At 36.5% G+C, this 20008-nt stretch overlaps 1 protein-coding gene and 1 long non-coding RNA gene across 2 annotated transcripts in view; one reads left to right on the forward strand and one right to left on the reverse strand.

The window, feature by feature from the left end:
• Window positions 1-3632: 3632 nt before the first annotated feature.
• The window catches only part of LOC145795423 (uncharacterized), a 44210-nt gene continuing 27834 nt past the window's right edge, over window positions 3633-20008 (reverse strand). Inside the window, exon 2 of the long non-coding RNA XR_014336356.1 lies at window positions 3633-3792. This is a non-coding gene — a long non-coding RNA (uncharacterized LOC145795423). The remainder of the gene's footprint in view (window positions 3793-20008) is intronic.
• On the forward strand, window positions 8074-10919 carry LOC114297007 (cytochrome P450 736A117). Its single transcript, XM_082879691.1, has 2 exons — window positions 8074-9291; window positions 10245-10919. The coding sequence occupies exons 1-2, from the start codon at window positions 8359-8361 to the stop codon at window positions 10851-10853; spliced, it is 1542 nt and encodes a 513-aa protein (XP_082735817.1). The 5' UTR covers window positions 8074-8358; the 3' UTR covers window positions 10854-10919.

Genomic DNA, 20008 nt, shown 5'->3' on the forward strand with positions numbered 1-20008 from the left:
ATGTATGTCTTCCAACCCCAAGTCTTTCTCCCTTTTATTTACCCGCTTATGATGGTTAGATTAGGGCATGTTTCAATTAACATACAGTATGATAGCATGTTTGCATTCATTCATCTGTTTTGCATGCACCGGGCTCGGCGCATCATACTAACTGCATTGTATTTTTAATTCCAAGTTGAATACATGTTAGCTGTAGCATTTCATATGCCATGTTTAGAATAGCCGAGCCTGCTATAGTTGCATTTTTGCATGTGTTGCATTAGGCATTTCCGTATAATTAGGATCATGCATGGATTTCTAATTAGCTTCTGTTTTGGCTTGGAGTACTCGGTGAGTTTTATGCTTTAGCATCCTTGCATGCGTGTGAGTGACTGCCATGATAGCATGCTTACCATGAGGCTATATGCTTATGTGATATAACTGCCTGAATGCCTGTGGGTGAAGGTTGGGTTATTTAGATTGGAACAATTCATCAAATGTGTGTTTTAAGCCCACTAGATAGTGGCAAAATCATGTTTTCTAAAGCCCACCTGAGGTTGGCAAATCCACGTCTTAGCCTACTTGCGGGTAGCAAACCATTTTCAAATAAACAAACATGAAATGTTTTACTCCAATTCAGGCGACCCAGTCTATACTTGTATGCTGTGCGCATCACATAGTAAATCTAGGCTAATAATCGGAAAAAGAACGCATAATGTTTTCAACTATAGATATCATGGTTAGTAGAGGCCGATCTTTGGTCGGGCGAGCGGGGGTGCTCACGAAGTGACCTTCCCCAATCGTACCCAAGTTCCCGAGCCGAGGCAACTTTGGTGATGACGGACACGTGGCCTTAGGCAAACGAGTCAGGGTTTCCTAAATTTTCCCAAAATAAAACATTTAGGTGGCGACTCTGTATCTGGCAAAGCAGTCCATGTTTGGCACTTCTTTCAAAAATCTATTTTCTCAAAATGATTTGCCGGATTTGGACTCTTTGGTTCAGACTTGGAACCGTGACAATTTTAGAGTCCTGAACTGTAGTGAACCCCAAATGTACAGAACAGGATTTCCCTCCCGGGGCGTTCGGGGACGTCTACACTAGGGTTTTAAGTTTTTTTTTTCTTGTGTGTATGTGTGTGTGTGTGTGGAGGTTTTCAGTGTTTTTTTAATAAAATAATAATAATTAATGAATAAAAATAATAATTAATGCTAATTAAGCCATTAATTGACACTAATTAGTTTATAATGAAAAAATGAAAAACATTTATACTAATTGGTACTATTAATAATTTTAGTATTAATTGCTGCTTATTAAGCCATTAATCGACACCAATTAATTTATAATGAAAAAATGAAAAAAAATTATACTAATTGATGCTATTAATAATTTTAGTTTTAATTGATGCTAATTAAGCCATTAATCAACACTAATTAATTTATAATGAAAAAATGAAAAAAAATTTATACTAATTAATACTATTAATAATTTTAGTATTAATTGATGCTAATTAAGCCATTAATTGACACTAATTAATTTATAATGAAAAAATGAAATAATTTTATACTAATTGATACTATTAATGAAATGATAGTTTTTGTAATACTAATTATATTAATTTTTATTAATGAAATAATTTTTTTAAATTAAAACTGAAAAATGATAAAATAATCATTTTTATATCATATAAGGGCAAAAATGACAATTACACAATAAAAAGTTATTTTACAACTTATTAACCAAACACTACTCAACTGCTTAAATCCATAATCTCACAGCGGCACTAAACAGGTTAACAGCTTATGTTCACAGTTATAAGCCTAATCTGTTAAGGTATAATTTATAATCACTTTTTCACAGTTCTACCAAACGAGGCTATAACCGATTAGCATATTTTATATTCCTAGTTCAAATTACTCTATCAAAACTAATGACTAAGGGTTTGTTTGGGATATGAGTTGGTTTTTTTGGCTTTGACTATTTTAGTTTGAGTCTAAAAAATTTCGTTTGGAATAGGTTTTTTAGCTTTTTTAACTTTTCTGAGAGAAAAAATGAAATGATTATGGATTAGACGTGACATTTTGTCTAATTTAATTAAAATAACATATTTTGTCTTATATAACTATTTTAATCTAAATGAGCATTCCAAACGGGGCTTGAAATTTATTTTTGGTATGGTACACTTTGGGTAATGTAGTCGTTCCCCTCTTGGATACGCATGTCCCACCACTTTAACGAGATAGAAATGATAAGAATCTAGAAACTATGGTAGGAGATTTATCTAGAAATTGCGTGGATAAGATAATAAATTTGGTTCATATAATTTAATTTATATATATATATATATATTTATCTAGGAATTGGGTGGATTTGGTTCATATAATTTAAATTATAGATGGATCTGGGATCTCTCAAATCATTGATGAAATATCCCTCCACACTGCTTTGGCTTTATAACCACAAACAATCCATCCATAGGGGGTACGGGATACTGCAGCGTCTAACGTGCAACAGTTATTGTTGTCCCTTTAAACGGTAACGTTTTAGCTCATGCATGATTGATTTTGCCTTTTTTTTTTTTTAAACCAACATGCTTTTGATATTCATTTCCTGATGGTTTATTGATCCACGATGAATCAACAGCCTTTATATATTGAAATTTTTTAATAGTTTAATATTTTAGTATAGTAGTTGTAATTTGTAAAGAATATGATAAATTACAAATATATTTTTTAAAATTTACTTAATATACGAATTATTTTTTGTGATTTGACAAATTACAAATACTCACTTGTTAAAATGTTTTATTTAATAAAATTAATTAAAAAATGAAATTTTTAACTACTCTATTATATAATAATAAATTTATCTAAATTATTAATTAAAATAAATTTTTAATATCATTAAAAGTTGTTAATTGAATTGATAATTTATTAATAAAATGAGTCATTCATATTAATTTTTAAAATAAAAAAGATAAAAATAAGTGACATATATCTCTTATATAAATGAAATGGATTGATGTTATTACTTATAATGTGAAGCAAATAGAGATCATCTTAGTGTACATTGTAAAATACTGATTAAATACAATACAAAATTAATAACATATTTTATAAATGATCTCTAATTACTACACATTAATAAATGAAATTTGAGTTATAGTTGATGGTTTTCTAAGAAAATTGAATTATATGAGTTCTATAGTTCAAAAATTTTAGAAAAGAATAAAAATAATGACCGTTTAGATTTATTTACATTTTATTTTTTGAAATACTATTTTCACAATATAAGAAATGGGATAGATTCGTCTCCAGTCTGACTGGTGAGTGTTGTGGTCCCTGATTTGGGTCCAATGTATACATCTTGTTGAGTATATCATTCTTGAAAAAAATTACTTTGATTGGATATCGATAGCCAATTGATCAGATTATATTTGTATCAATGGCATATGATTTTCAAAATAAATTGTTAACGAAAATGTGATTTGATCAAATGGTTATCAATATCTCAATAACTTAATTTTTTTGTAAAAATAATATATTCAACAAAATGTACACATTGAAACGATTTAAATCATAAGAATTTATCTTCAATTAGTCATGTATTAAAACTAAATTAAATTTTTTTATCCACAATTCTTATTTTATACTAGTATACTATATTACAAATACTATATTAAAGTGCACAAATTCATCAGCAAATGACTTCTCAAGCCTTAGAAATTATAGCGATTTACACAAAAGACAGTAAAAAGAAAAGTCAAGACCATAGCAAAACGCTGTTGTTTAAAGTGACAGTAGTAACTGTTGCGCCTAAAGGCACAACAGTATCTTCGTACCGATCTATAGGAGTGTAAAAATGGCTCGTGGTTTGTAGGCGGCCCGGGGTGAGCCCGGCCCGTTTAGACCTATTTGGGCCCAAGCCCGAGAGCCTGAGCTAGGGCCTGGGCCATCATTTTGAGAACCCAACCCGACCTATGGCCTAGCCCATCAGCCCGCTTAAGTCTCACTCAAGGATCAGCCCAAGACTTGGCCCACCCGAGACCCAATGTTTTTTTAGTGGAAAATAATAAAATTTTAATAAAAAAAATAAAAAAACAAATAAATTTGTTCAGGCTCGCCCAAGTTTGCCCCAAGCTCGAGCCCAGGCCCACCGGTCTACCAAAGGCCTGAATACCACCCTAGGCTTAGGCTTAATTTTCTGGCCCGTGAGCAAGCCTGAATTTTGGCAGGAGCTCGCGACACCTGATATGGGCCGATCTAGGTGGGCTCGCCCAGGCCAAATTTATACCCATATCTATCCATTTGTCATTTTACAAATGGATCAGATCTCAAAATCCATCTACCCTTTTCTCCAAAATTAAGTGAAAATTCTAAAACGGAATCGGCGGTGGATCTCATATTGTCATTTTCCAAATGGATCACACCTCAAATCCTATATACCCTAATGCCAAAATTAAGTGGAAATTTTGAAACGAAATTGGTGTTGGGTTTTATGAGTCTAAACACCGCCCTTCAATATAGGTTATGGACTGAAGGAGATCTACGTTTTTATCTTTATTAATCAATTATTTAACAAAAATGAGTCATTGTCTTACCTTTAAAATTTTCTATAGAATTATTAATTAGAAGCACCATATTAATAATGTCACATCACATGTTACTTAAAGATTACGATTCAAAAGCTATATGTTGCGTATAACTATTAAATGTCTTGATACTTTATTAATAAAAATAATTATTTGTTATGTAATTAGAAACTTAAAAGAAAAAAATATAATTTTTAAAATTAAAAAATTAATTTATATTTTAAATAAATTTAAATGTATTTATAATTTATTCTTACTTTTATTACTCCACTACAGGATGAAAATTGTGCAAATTGTTGGGCTCTGTGTAACATATCTCTGTTAGGTCTTGTTTGTTTTCAGAGGTAGAATAGAGGGGATTTATAGTGAATGAAGATTAAGTAAAATTGTATTTGTTTTGATAATAATTATTAGTGTAGAAATTATTAAATTATCTTTATATAAAATAATAAAACAAATAAAAAATACAAAAAAATTAAACATTAATGTTCAAAAAAAAATGCCCAACATGTAAAAAAATAAAATAAATAAAAAAATTTCTAATCCCCTCACTATTTTTCTGATACCACACCCACCTCTACCTCCACCTCCATCTCCTCTATTCCAATCCCCATTTCAACCTCCATTTTAATCCTCTCCTCCATCTTAATCCATTCCCCAACTCTACAAACAAACACAACACTAAATAGACCCCACCTCCATCCTAATCTCATCCCACCCTTTACAGCCAAAAACAAACGGAGCTTTGGAGATTTACCGGTTATAATCGATTAGCATATTTTATATTGAATAGTTCAGATTATTCTATCAAAACTAATGACTAAGGGTTTGTTTGGGATGTAGATTGGTTTTTTTGGCTTTGATTATTTTAATCTGGAGTTAAAAAGTCTCGTTTGAGATATATTTTTTGATTTTTTTAATTTTTGTGAGAAAAAAATGAAATTATTATAAATTAGATATGATATTTTATCTAATTTAGCTAAAATAGCTTATGTTATATTATATAACTATTTTAATCTAAATGAGCATTCCAAACGGGGCTTAAAATTTATTTTTTTGGTATGGTACAAGAAAACCATTTTGGGGTGCTGTAGTCGTTACCCTCTTGGATACGCGTGTCCACCACTTTAAGGAGATAGAAATGATAAGAATCTAGAAACTATGGTAGGAGACTTACCTAGAAATTGGGTGGATAAGACAACAAATTTGGTTCATATAATTTAAATTTTAAATATATATATATATATATATATTTGAATTTATAGATGGACGCGCTTCCACGTAAACTGGAGATCCCTCAAATCATTGATAAAAGATCCCACCACTGCTTTGGCTTTATAACCACAAATACTCTATCCATAGGAGTGTAAAAATGACCTGCAGTCTGTAGACGGTTCGAAGTCCGCCCACGGTCCAGGGTGGACCCGACTCGTTTTAGGCCTATGCCTGAGCCCCTGCCAGAGACCCTGAGCCAGGGTCAAGGCCATCAATTTGAAGCTTGGCCCAACCCGTGGACCCCGACCCATCGGTCTGTTTAAGGCCCATACATGGTTAGGCTCGAGACCCGACCCACGCCGAGGCCCAGCATTTTTTTAGTAAAAAATAATAAAATTTTGGTAGAAAAAATAAAAAAAACAAAAAAATTTGTTCAGGCCCCCCTCAAGCCCGAGGCTAGGCCCACCGGCCCACCCAAGGCCCAAATACCCCTGGGCCTAGGCTTACTTTTCTGGCCCATGGGCTGGCCCGACTCGGCCCAAATTTTGGCAAGAGCCTGCAAGGTCCGACAGGGACTAGGCCGGGCCAAATTTACACCCCTATCTATCCATTTGTCATTTTACAAATGGATCAGAACTCAAAATCCATCTATCATTTCTTCAAAATTAAGTGAAAATTTTGAAACGAAATTGGTGGCGGGTCTCATCTTGTCATTTTCCAAATGGATCACACCTCAAATCCTATCTACTCTTAACTCCAAAATTAAGTGGAAATTTTGAAATGAAATTGGTGTTGGGTTTTATGAGTCTAAACACTGTCCTTCAATTTAGGTTATGGACTGAAGGAAATCTACGTTTTTATCTTTATCAATCAATTATTTAACAAAAATGGGTCATTGTCTTACCTTTAAAATTTTCTATAGAATTATTAATTAGAAGCACCATAGTAATAATGTCACATGTTACTTAAAGATTACGATTCAAATGCTATATGTTGCGTATAAAGCATGAAAAATTATTAGGTACCTGGTGACAAATAAAGAATTGCAAACACACTGGGAAATTTATTGTTTGTCAATCAATTATTTAATAAAAATGAGCCAATGTTGTTCTACCCATAAAGTTTTCTACAAATTATTAATTGAAAGCATCATATCACAATGTCACATATTACTCAGAAACTCCAACACTACCAAAAATTTATTATGGAGACTTAAAACATTGCTCTATACACCTTCAATATTGTCTCTTAAATTACCAATACAAAAGTGATGGCCCTATTGTTTAGACAAATAGTTATTAATTTGGAACACCAACTATACTTATTCTAGAAAAAAATTATCGACAACCAATGCTAGAGGAGTTTGGGGTGCTGTACACTCTTATGGGTTTATTTTGAGATCTGTTTTAAATAATCCGAACGTTTCATATTTTAGAGTACATCAAGTAAAATATATTTGTAAAAAATTAAGTTAATCAGATATCGTTAATCCTTTCATCCACTTACATTTGTGTCTTCAAAAATAAATGATATTGTGATTTAAAGTATTAAAATGAATACAAATGTGAATAGATGAAAGGGTTAACGATATCTGATTAACTTAATTTTCTATATGAATATTTTACTTGATGTATTCTAAAATGTGAACAATTCGAATTATCAAAACAGACCTCAAAATAAATCCATAAGACTGCACAACATTGCTTGCTGTGACTGAGCACAACAAGCACCCCAACTCCATGCTAGAAATCCTAAAAAAATTATCAAAAATTCTATATAATGCTTCTAACATTTCTCTTTTATCAACACCACCGAATATATTAATTTTTTTTGGGTACCTAGTATTGCTACTATATATATTTTTTATTACTATTAATTACCCATATTTTTTAGTATTATTATTACTTTTTTGATGCCTAGTATATTGCTAGTATTAATTACCCATATTATTTTTTGGGTAATTAATTTTTTTAATATTAATTACTCATGTTTTTTTTTTTTTTTTGGTGCTTAGTATTGAGACAAAATAGATGTGAACACGTCGAGCATTACATATATGAATATTTTTTACGTCACATCTATCCATTATGTATTTCGAACCTTACGTGTACGGAAATTTTTTTCATCAGTAATGGTTGAGGGCCACAATTTTTGTGGCTCAAATGGCTCGAAATTGTCAAAACGACGTCGTTTTGGCAATTTCGAGCCATTTGAGCCACAAAAATTGTGACCCTCAAACATTTTTCTTTTTTTATTTTCATGGCTAACTCGCTAACTCAAATAAGAAGTTTTTTTTTTTTTTTTTTTTTTTTTTTTTTTTTTTATCGGTAAATTTTAGTTGTTAGATTAATATTTATGGAAAAAAATTTTCCAATTCTTGACAAAATACCTAAATACTTATACTCTTTTAATTTTATCCCTCTAATTTTATCCCTCTAAGAAAAATTAAACACATAACTATTTTAAAACTAAACTCTAAGAAAGAAATGATGGTCATGTAAGTTAGGCCAAGTTGGTTAAATAAGAGCTTTTCTTAGGCTACACTATTAACAAGTCACGCAAAAGGAACAGAGAAATGTTCACTATTGCAACTCTTTTCCACCCTTTCTTTCTCCTCTTCCTCTCCCTCTTTGTGTTTCTTTGGAAATGGCTCCTCTCTCCTCAAACCAACAACAAACAAAACTTGCCACCATCACCACCAAAGCTCCCAATCATAGGAAACCTCCACCAACTAGGTCCCCAACCACACCGCTCTCTCCAAACCCTAGCTCGCCGTCATGGACCCCTCATCCTCCTCCACCTTGGGAACATCCCCACTCTCATAGTCTCCTCAGCTGAGTTCGCTCAAGCGGTCATGAAAACCCATGATCTCTTCTTCTCAAGCAGGCCCAACTCAGCCATCCCGCGACGCCTCCTCTATGATTTGAAGGACTTATCTTTAGCCCCCTACGGCGACTACTGGCGACAAATGAGAAGCATATGTGTCTTACAACTTCTAAACACCAAAAGGGTTCACTCGTTTCGACGAGTGAGAGAAGAAGAGACTATTGCCTTGCTTGAAAAGATAGAAAACCGGTCTTCTTCTCCGATGGACTTAAGCGAAATGTTGGCTTCACTTACGAATGATGTGATTTGTAGGGTTGCGTTTGGGAGGAAGTACAGTGAAGGTGAGAGAGGGAAGAAGTTTAAAGAGTTGTTGGAAGAGTTTGGTGCATTGTTGGGTGTTTTTAATGTGGGTGATTTTATACCATGGCTTGGTTGGGTGAACTATGTGAGTGGTTTGAATGGGAGAGTGGAGAGGAATTTTAGGGAGTTTGATTCCTTTCTTGATGAGGTTATTGATAATCATATGGGGCAATGGAGGAGTGGAAGAAAAAAGGGTGGTGATAAAGGGGAAGATGAGCAAATGGACTTAGTGGATGTTTTGCTTGAAATTCAGAAAGATAGTAGTAGTAGCATGGATGGTGGTGCTTCCTTGGGTAGAGATAACCTCAAAGCTATTATTTTGGTATGATTTCTAATTTTTTGTTAATTTATCTTCTTGTGATTTTTGGGAAGTAACTTATTCAGCGGGTTTTTTTGGTTAAAAATTTAATATGTTTTGGATTTATTATTTTTTTTGATTTTTTTGAATATTTTTTTGATTTTTTTTTAATGAAAAAAAAGTGTAAAATGTAAAGTGATAATGAAAGTCTATGGGTTGAAAACTTTTTGGCTAAAATTGCATCTAGCTAATAGTTAAAAGGGGAAATTACAATTCAGTGTTTTTTATTTTTTATTTTTTATAATTACAGATTCATGAAAAAATTTATAATTTTAATTAGGAACAATTACATTGGTAGTCCTTACATTTTGCCACTTGTGTCATTTTGATCCATATAGTTTCATTTCGCTCAATTTTTTACCCTTAATTTTATATTTTATGTTAATTTGATCCAATTGATAACGTCTTTAAAGTTTTGGATAGAAAATGATTACTAAGTTAATTAACATCAAGTAACTAAATTACTCAAGTTTATAATTTTTTCATTAAAAGCATGACACATGCGAATCAATTTGAGACAAAGAGAACCAATTGAAATTACAAGAATCAAAATTACATAATGGACAAAAAGTACAATGTCAAACGGTGTAATTATTTTTTTAATTATTAATATTTGTCAAGTATACCATTAATCTAAAACTTTTCTTACACTAAATTTTAACGGTCCCATAGTTAAAAGGAAATCCCTTCAGTATTATATGCACCTTATGCTACATTTTTCTAATATTTGTTACGCATTTTTGTACTAAATGTTATGTTACAATAATTTGTAATATAAAAATTGTCATTAGCCGATGAATCTTGACTGTAATGTTCATTTTATCATCAATGCAAAATGCCTTATCTAGTTTTTGTATTCTAACAAAGGATCATAAAAACTATAGTAAAAAACCTAATCCATTTATCATTCTTTGTAGGATATGTTTGCTGCTGGAGCGGATACCACCTACACAGTATTAGAATGGGCTATGACTGAATTGCTAAGGCACCCTACAATAATGAAGAAACTCCAAGAGGAGGTTAGAGGAATTACCCCTAAAAAAGCAAACTTAAGTGAGGATGATCTTGAACAAATGCACTATTTAAAAGCAATAATCAAAGAGACTCTTCGGCTACACCCTCCGGTGCCATTACTAATTCCTCGAGAATCAACCAAACATGTCAAATTACAAGGCTACGACATCCCGACCAAAACAAGAGTATTCATCAACGCATGGGCTATTGGGAGAGACCCTTTATCATGGGAAGAGCCAGAGGAGTTTCGACCAGAAAGGTTCTTGAATAGTTTGATAGACTTCAACGGACAAAATTTTCAATTTATTCCATTTGGGGCTGGAAGAAGAGGGTGTCCTGGAATTGTATTTGCTATTGCCAATCTTGAGCTTGTGTTAGCCAGTCTTGTGCACAAGTTTGATTGGGCGTTGCCTGGAGGGGTAACAGGGGATAATATGGATTTAGCCGAATCTTCAGGGATAACTATTCATAGAAAGTTTCCCTTAATTCTTGTTGCAACTCCTTGTTTCTAAGGTTATTTTGATTATTTCTTGAACCATTATGTGACTCAATTATTAATATTTTCACTGCTTTGATCATATGAGCCTAAATTTTGCAATCCCCAAAACTTTGTTAGCCATGTCATCATCTTTAAAACCAGGGATCATGTTAAGCGAGTTGGTTATCCAATTCAAATAATTAATTAGACAGAAAATATCGATGATTAAAAAAAAAATAAAAGACTAAAATTTGTTCTTTAAGGGAAATTATTATTTAAGAGATAGGAATATCAATGGATTACTGCTTCCCATAAATTATTTTCAATAAAAAGACTTGGATCGGCACCAAAAAATTCAAAATTTTGAGGACCATGAAATTTGAAACAAAACCAAATGATTCCACAATAATCCAAAAAAGCTAAAAAAATTACTAAGTGCGATCATCTTTTCAATCACACTTGAAAATCATTTTAACTTCACATAATGAATGAACTGAAAAAATACCAAACAGTGAAAAATATGGTCGCTGAAATAATTTTTTTATTGAAAAATATTTGGGAGCTCTAAAATATGAGTTCCAAATGAGCTCTAGGGGTGGGTCCCATCTATTAATGTGCTGTTTTGGCCTTAATTTTCTTTTTTTTTGGGTATAAATTTTCGTATCATTAGAACTCAATTAGAAATTCAAAATAAGAAATATAACATTACTGTTTTCTATTATAGCGATACATAAACAAGGCCCAACCCAATCAACAATCAGGCCAAAATCAAACCAAGGGGATAAATTTTCGGGAGTTTGAAAATGTCGAACAAACCCCCGAAAATCATTTGTGTCATTAATTGACACTAATTAATTTATAGTGAATAAATGAAAAAAAATTAATACTAATTGATACTATTAATAATTTTAGTATTAATTGATGCTAATTAATCCATTAATTGACACTAATTAATTTATAACGAAAAAATTATACTAATTGGTACTATTAATAATTTTAGTATTAATTGGCACTAATTAATTTATAATGAAAAAATAAAAAAAAAATTATACTAATTGGTACTATTAATAATTTTAGTATTAATTGATACATATTAAGCCATTAATTGACACTAATTAATTTATAATGGAAAAATGAAAAAAATTATACTAATTGGTGCTATTAATAATTTTAGTATTAATTGATGCATATTAAGCCATTAATTGGCACTAATTAATTTATAATGAAAAATTGAAAAAAAATTACAAAAATGCTAGAGGCCCCAAAAATTCTACCAAAAGTTTTACCAAATGTCTCACATGGGTGTGGGACCCACATGGGACCCACATTGTGTGGGTCCCACACCCATGTGAGACATTTGGTAAAACTTTTAGTAAAATATTTGGGGTCTCTAGCATTACTCAAAAAATTATACTAAATGGTACTATTAATAATTTTAGTATTAATGATGCTTATTAAGCCATTAATTGACACTAATTAATTTAGAATGAAAAACTGAAAAAAAATTTATACTAATTGATACTATTGATAATTTTAGTATTAATTGATGCTAATTAAGTCATTAATTGACACTAATTAATTTAGAATGAAAAAATGAAAAAACATTATACTAATTGATACTATTAATAATTTTAGTATTAATTGATGTTAATTAAGCCATTAATTGTCACTAATTAATTTGTATTGAAAAAATGAAATAATTTTATACTAATTGATACTATGAATGAAATGATAATTTTTGTAATACTAATTATATTAACTTTTATTAATGAAATATTTTTTTTTAAAATTAAAATTGAAAAAAAAAATGACAAAATAATCATTTTTATAACATATAAAGGAAAAAGGACAATTACACAATAAAAAGTTATTTTACAGCTTATTAACTAAACACTACTCAGCTGCTTAAATCCATAATTCCACAGTTGTACCAAACAGGTTAACAGTTTATGTTCACAGTTATAAATCATAATCTGTTAAGTTATAATCTATAATCATTTTTCACAGCTCTACTTAACGGGGCTATAACCGATTAGCATATTTTATATTCAATAGTTCAAATTATTCTATCAAAATTAACGACTAAGGGTTTGTTTGGATATGAGTTGGTTTTTTTGACTTTGACTATTTTAGTTTGAGATTAAAAAATTTTGTTTGGAATAGGTTTTGTGCGTACCGGATTCCGCACTAGATGAAAGTGGATCGGGGCCCTACACTCGGTTGGACTATCCAGGAACTGAGGTTCCTGCCACAAGAAACATCGTTAGAGCTGCCGGCCAGGGTTGGCCGGATAACCCCTCCGGTGTGGGAATCAATGATCGGAGAAGGAGTGTATATCGAGTTGAGTTTATATCGAAATGTGGTTTTTCTTGGAATAGTTCAGTTACCTTCAATGTGAAGTTCATGTTGTATATATAGTGTTCCTTGCTTGCTTCTCAAGGTGGGTTCATGGAGCTTGGATGCTGCCAGGTGTCCTTTTAGCATTGCTCAAGGTGGGGGATCACCTGGTAGTTGTCATTGAATGCATATACTCATTGTAGTCATGCTAATAACAAACCACATTCCTTTGGTTCAACAACTTTCGTGATTCTAGGTGTAGGGGACAAGCTGAAGTGGCAACTTGCACATGCACACATTCACAACTTCCACGTTTCCTTGTGATGTTTCCTCAGCTCGGTACCGCTATGCCTCAGCTCGGCATCATTATGCCTTGTCTCGGCCTCTTATAGGATCATTCATGGAGATGGGCTAATCCATTTGGATATCTTTGTATGGGCTCGGCTTATTTTCTGTTCGGCCCATAGGTTCAGTCTCGCAGCTCGGCCCAGCCGAGCACCACGGCTGGACTAGCCTTTCCACTGCGGGTTAGGCCCAAGTGCTTGAGGACTTGGGTGGACAGTTGATCATGAAGTTGGGCTCAATTGGTTTGCCCATATACTCATCCAACCCACTTGGGTTTGGACTTCAGTGGATTAGGCTGGCCCAAGGCTTGGACCCGACCCATTTCACATTTAGCCACTTCATTTGCCCCCTAGCTTGCACTAAGGTTCCCCTTGGGGGGAGCTATTGCTCTGCTTCCCAAGCGTCGCGTCGTTTCGATTTTCCCTAGTTCGGCTTTGGTGACGGTTCAATCCTGACACAATCCCTGCATGTGTCCTTTCATGTTGACACGTGGCGATGTGAGATAGGTGTGCAGAGATAGTGCATCGATTCCATACCGAAGGTCGTGCTCCATGTACCTGCGCGCCGGCTAGTGCAATTAATGCTTTGGCTATCAATACAAATCCCTTTATTTGCTTTTTCGTTCCTCTAGAGAGTTTCAAAGAGAGAGAAAGAACTCTTCCCGTTCCTCTGAACCAGTCTCGTTGGTGCTCTGCTCAGACTTTTTCGCCGCTGGTCTTGCTCTGCTACCACTGTTCTAGTCTCTGCAAGTCCTTTTGTGATTCTTCTTCTCTTGCCTCTTTCTATCTTAATCATCTTGTTTGGCCCACTCGCTGTCTGTGTTCCACACTCTGTTATCTGAGTCCTACCTTTGTCCCATTAGGTTTGTTAAATAGGGAAGTTCCGCTCACTAGTTGATACCCCCGAGGCCATGGCTATGTTTCGCCTGGACTATAATATTCCCGACGACGTTACCCTTTCGTTGGCGAAAGTAGACGCCAAGCGTATGGGCACGAGGAATACCGTCACTTTTCCTATCGCGGCCATAGTTGAGGGAGGGGTTCGGTTTCCCTTTGATCCGTTGGTGCTCCAGTTTCTACATCAAGTCCAGTTAACCCCAATGCAAGTATCTGTGAACCTTTTCCATGTTGTTTGCGGCGTATCTGCCCTCAATAGACGATTGGGTTTGAACCTTGACATATGGGATATCTTAGGTTGTTATACTCTTTCTCATAACAAAGACCACAGCACGTATTACTTGCATGTTCGCTCGTTTGATTGCCATTTGGTTATTGGGTTGCCCGATTCGGATAAACACAACGATGATTTCTTACAAGTTGGTGGAAACTGGGAGTTCTCCACCGGAACTGAGTTTCATTCTGAGCAGATGCCCCAGAAAGACAGCTACCCACGTTCGGGCCTCTCCTTCTAATGCCTTTTGTATTTCTTACTTTATTTTGGATGTTGCTCTAATGGGTCACTTCTTTTTTGCAGAGGCCTTTCGTTTCCAACGAAGACCGAACCAAGAGAATACTGAAGCCATAAAAGCTGCCCTAAGGTATAAAAAGAGATCTGCACCCAAGTTATTGGATTACCAGTCTACTTATCGCTTCACTATTCCAAAGAAGGCGAGGCTCGCTACTTCCCTTCCAGACTCTGATACCAAGACTGACACGTCTCTCACTCCTTTGGTCACGAACCATCGCAGGAGTCAGGGTGCACTTTTTGAGAGATCGCCCTCCCCTGCCTCCAGTTTCGCAGGGGGTGGGTTTGTGGCGAAGAGAAGGGTATTGGTGGATTTAGAGGCCGAGGCTTTCGGAGCCTCCGATGTTTTGGAAACCCCTCTGGAAAAGACCGAGGCGAAGAGCCTCATGGAAGTGAAGATGGAGGTGGGAGCTTCTGGGACCCCTGCAACTGCTGCCGAGCCCTCAGCTTCGGTCGCTGCGCAAGCAAAAAAGAGAAAAAGAGAAGCTGGCAAAGCAGTGGTGGGGGAAGCTTCTGAGGATCCTGCTGAGGATGAGGCTTTTGAGAAATAGGAGCCGCCAATGTCGCATAAAGGCAGGCCCATTTCCACTTCTGATTCAATTGTCGCTTCACAAGATTTTGCCTTTGATTTGACTAAGTTTTTGTTGATACCGGTTGACATGGCTGACCATAATGGGCCCCGTGATATTCCTATCTTGAAGGGGACCCTTCAGATGATGACTGTTGTAAGTGTTTCCTCGTTTCACTTGTCTTTATTGTTGCGTTGCTGTCTCATTTTCTCTTAATTCTTCGTTGTCCTTTGCAGTGTATCCAGAGAACGCATCTGTCCATTACTCGTGTTGAAGAGCTAGGAAGGGCCGTGCTGGAGGCCGCAATGAACACTGAAAGACTAACAGTAAGCTTGGAGACAGAGAAAGAAGGACGCCGAACTGCAGAGAATGAAGCATTTCGTTTGAACAAGATTGTCGCTTCAGTTGAAAAATCGAAGGAGGCTGCTATTGGGACACAGGCTCAACTCGAGGGGAAGGTGGCCGAACTGGAGGCCGTTATTGCCGTGATGGCTGCCGAGCATTCTGCGCTGGAAGCCAAACACTGGCAACAGGGTTGGGATGAAGCTGGGGCTGCCTATAAGGAAGAGGTGCTAGTGCTGCGAGATAAGCTCTTTCTAAAGGGTTGGACGAGTGCTTTGGCTGCTGCGCTGGTTCCTGAAGGCTCTTCCCTGTTTCAGGATATCCCCATTCCTTCGAGATCCTTGGGTTCGAAGACTGTTTCCACCCCTGCTGTTCTTCCAGCCGAAGTTTCCCCAGAAGTTGATTCTGCAAACAAGACCCAGGACAGTAATGTTGTTGCTGAAACAGTGGATGTTGAAGGGATTGAAACACTGGAGACCGAAGCCGCGTGAGATGTGGTTAAGGAGGCTTCTACTTCTCAGGAAGTTGGAGCTGCCTCTACTTTTCCTCCCCCAGACGACTTAGATGAAATTGTTGATGTTGTTCCTGAGTTTCCCTCTGTTAATGAAAGTTGATGTTGAAAGGATTTGAACTTTTTTACTTTTCTGTTTTGATGTATTGTGGCTTGGTCTCCATAACGAGCTTTCTTTCTGTACTTGCCAAGACAATTTTTCTTTTCTCTTTTCTTTTCTTTGTTGTTGGTCATGAGGCCATCTATGCCTTTTGTTGGATGATAGAATTTTCTCTTTGAACTTGCAATCGGATGTTGTTTGGCTTTTATGTTTGAATGTTTTCTATACTGCCTGCCCCCGGCCGAGCACTATTGGAACCTCGGGGCCGAATAGATGCTCGGTCTGGTTCTGTATTGCTTTTAAATAGATGCTCTGTCTGATTCTGTACTGCTTACCCCCAGCCGAACATTGTTGGAGCCTCGGGGCCGAACTGATGCTTGGTGTGGCTTTGTACTGTTTGCCCCCGGCTGAGCACTGTTAGGACCTCGGGGCCGAACTGATGCTCGGTGTGGCTAACGGATATGTGGTCCAGGTTGGTTTTGAAAGAAAACAATTGTTTGGTTTTGAAAGAAAACAATTGTTTGCCCCTACCTGGAGCTAAGTAAGATTGATACTAAAGATTGTGCTCTTAGATAGAACTTCTTAAGTCTGTTACAACTTTGATAGTGCAGATGCACTTGAATGAGATAAAGGCATGAAGAGGTGTCTTACTCAGGTCCAGGTTAGTTTTAAAAAAAAAAACAATTGTTTGCCCCCACCTGGAGTTGAGTAAGACTAATGCTGGAAGTTTACTCCTGACTGAACCTGGTCATGCTTGTTCCAACTCTGCTTGTTTGAATCAGTACTGAAGTGTTGACGTGTTGGTACTTAAGGAATTCTGTGGATTCAAAGACATTTACTTAAGACATGTTAGTGTGGTTTCCACCAAGCAAGTCCACTTGGCCAAAGTCCAATTTAGTTGCCAAACATTATTCCACCAAGCAATACCACTTAGCATGTTTGAGTGCTAACCAAATTTATATTCCGTTCAGTCGTTCTTAAACTAAGTCCATTTGGGTGAAGACCAAAGTTAATTCCGTTTGATAAATATCAAAGCTAATTCCATTTGGTGAGGACCAAAGCTAATTCTGTTTGATAAACATCAAAGCTAATTCCGTTTGGTAAGAACCAAAGCTAATTCCGTTTGATAGACATCAAAGCTAATTTCATTTGGTAAGGACCAAAGCTAATTCCATTTGATAAACATCAAAGCTAATTCCGTTTGGTAAGAACCAAAGCTAATTCCGTTTGATAAACATCAAAGCTAATTCCGTTTAGTAAGAACCAAAGCTAATTACAAGAATTTGATAAATTTGAGAGAAGTGGGGAAGCATTTGCATTGGTCAACAGATAAATGCCTTTACATTCTGATAGAGAAGTTGGGGGATAATTCTATTGATAGTATTTCTTGAGATTTGCGACGTTCCAGGGCCGAGGTATAGCTCTGCCATTCAGATCCTCTAGGTAGTAAGCTCCATTTCCAACAACAACTGTGACTTTGTAGGGACTTTCCCAGTTAGGCCCAAGTTTGCCCTCGTCAGGCACCCTTTTGTGATCCATAACTTTCCTCAAGACCAGTTCTCTTGGAGTAAATTGCCTTGGGAAAACTTTTTGGTTGAAACTCTTGATGAGTTGCTGCTGGTACGCTACAATTCTAATCAGTGCTGCTTCTCTTCGACCCTCTGCCATATCCAGTGCTTGTGCAATAGCTTCGTCATTACTGGTGTTCTCAAACAATTCAGATCGAAGGGTTGGGAGGCCTACTTCGAGTGGGATGACGGCCTCCATTCCATAAGTTAGAGAGTAAGGTGTTTCCCCCGTTGAGCACCGTGCTATGGTTCGGTATGCCCATAGCACGTGGGGTAACTCTTCAACCCATTTTCCTTTGGCATGCTCAAGCCGTTTCTTTACTCCGTTGATGATGGTTTTGATTGACGCCTCTGTCTGTCCATTGCTTTGGGTACCCTGGAGAAGAGTTCCTATACTCAATCCTGAGGTCGGCACAAAACTTTCTGAAGATCTTACCATCGAACTGCGTTCCATTATCCGCAATCAGTACTCGCGGGATGCCAAAACGCACCACCACGTTTCTCATGACAAACCGCTTTGTATCCACTTCTTTGATACTTGCCAATGCCTCAACTTCGACCCACTTAGTAAAATAGTCGGTTATAGCAATGAAGAATCGTCTGATCCCCGTGCCTCGCGCTAATGGTTCCACAATATCCAGGTCCCATTGGGCAAAGGGCCATGGGTTGGTGAGTGGAGTGAGAGTTTTGGCTGGCTGATGAATGAATGGAGCAAACTTCTGACATTTATCACACTTCTGTACGTACTGCTGAGCATCTTGTTGCATCCGTGGCCACCAATATCCGTGAGTGAGGGCTCGGTGGGCCAGTGACCTGCCGCCAACGTGGCATCCACAAATCCCATCGTGAATTTCGTAAAGAACATTCTCGACCAGATTTGGATGCACACATAGAAGATAAGGGCCAAGATAGGAGCGTCTATACAGTTTCCTGGATGATAAGATCCAAAGCTGAGCTGACTTATGTCTGACTTTGTTGGCTTCCTTTTTGTCTTCGGGGAGAGTACCAAATTTTAGAAAAGCAAGTATTGGATCCATCCAGCTCGGCTCTACACTGCTACAGAGGACTGGAGATGCAATGCTTGGTTCTGGCACGAACTCAACCCAAACTTTTCTGGCATCTTTGGTATCCACTGATGAGCCGAGACAAGCCAGAGCATCAGCATGGCCATTTTTGTCCCGACTAATTCGTTCCACTCGTATGGATTGAAACTTTTTGAGTAAGTCTTTGGCCTTACCTGCGTACATGGCCATTCTTTCATCCCGTGTTTCATAGACCCCAGAAAGCTGGTTTATCACTAGCTGTGAATCGTTGAAAACAAGAAGCTGTTCTGCACTAAAGTGTTCGACACTACGTAAGCTAGCCAACAACGCTTCGTACTCTGCCTCGTTGTTCAAAGCCTTCCAACCGAGCCTAAGAGCCTGTTTCCAGATAAATCCTTCTGGTGAGATAAGTACTACTCCTGCCCCCGAACCTCGATTATTGGACGACCCGTCAACATAGAGCAGTCAAATGTTTCCAATGAAGAGTTTCCAGGCTTCCGAAGCGCAGGGCTTTCCTTGTTCGGTGATGCGTGGCACCTGTGCCGAACTTGGATTCCCTGGTTCGGTACTCTGGGTGGGAGCAAATTCTGCGACGAAATCTGCTAAGACCTGGGCCTTAATTACTGTCCTAGGTTGATATCAAATGTCAAACTCGCCAAGTTCTACTGCCCATTTTGCTATTCTGCTACAGAAATCGGCTCGGCTAAATACAGATCTGAGGGGGAATTCAGTGAGGACATTGATGGTATGCCCCTGGAAGTAATGTTGTAACTTTCTCGAGGCGATAAGTAGCACGTAAGCTAACTTTTCCAATGGTGGATACCGTGTCTCGGCATCTAGTAAAGTCTTGCTAACGTAGTATACAGGCCTCTGTTCCTTGTTAACTTCTTGAATTAATACTGCGCTGACG

Source organism: Camellia sinensis, chromosome 7 (assembly GCF_055761805.1).
Source record: "Camellia sinensis isolate YWXY chromosome 7, ASM5576180v1, whole genome shotgun sequence".
Lineage (NCBI taxonomy): Eukaryota > Viridiplantae > Streptophyta > Magnoliopsida > Ericales > Theaceae > Camellia > Camellia sinensis.

Coding starts and splice junctions, on each gene's coding strand:
- LOC114297007 (XM_082879691.1), top strand. CDS start 8,359: ATGTTCACTATTGCAACTCTTTTCCACCCTTTCTTTCTCCTCTTCCTC. Junction 9,292..10,244: donor ACCTCAAAGCTATTATTTTG/GTATGATTTCTA, acceptor CATTCTTTGTAG/GATATGTTTGCTGCTGGAGC.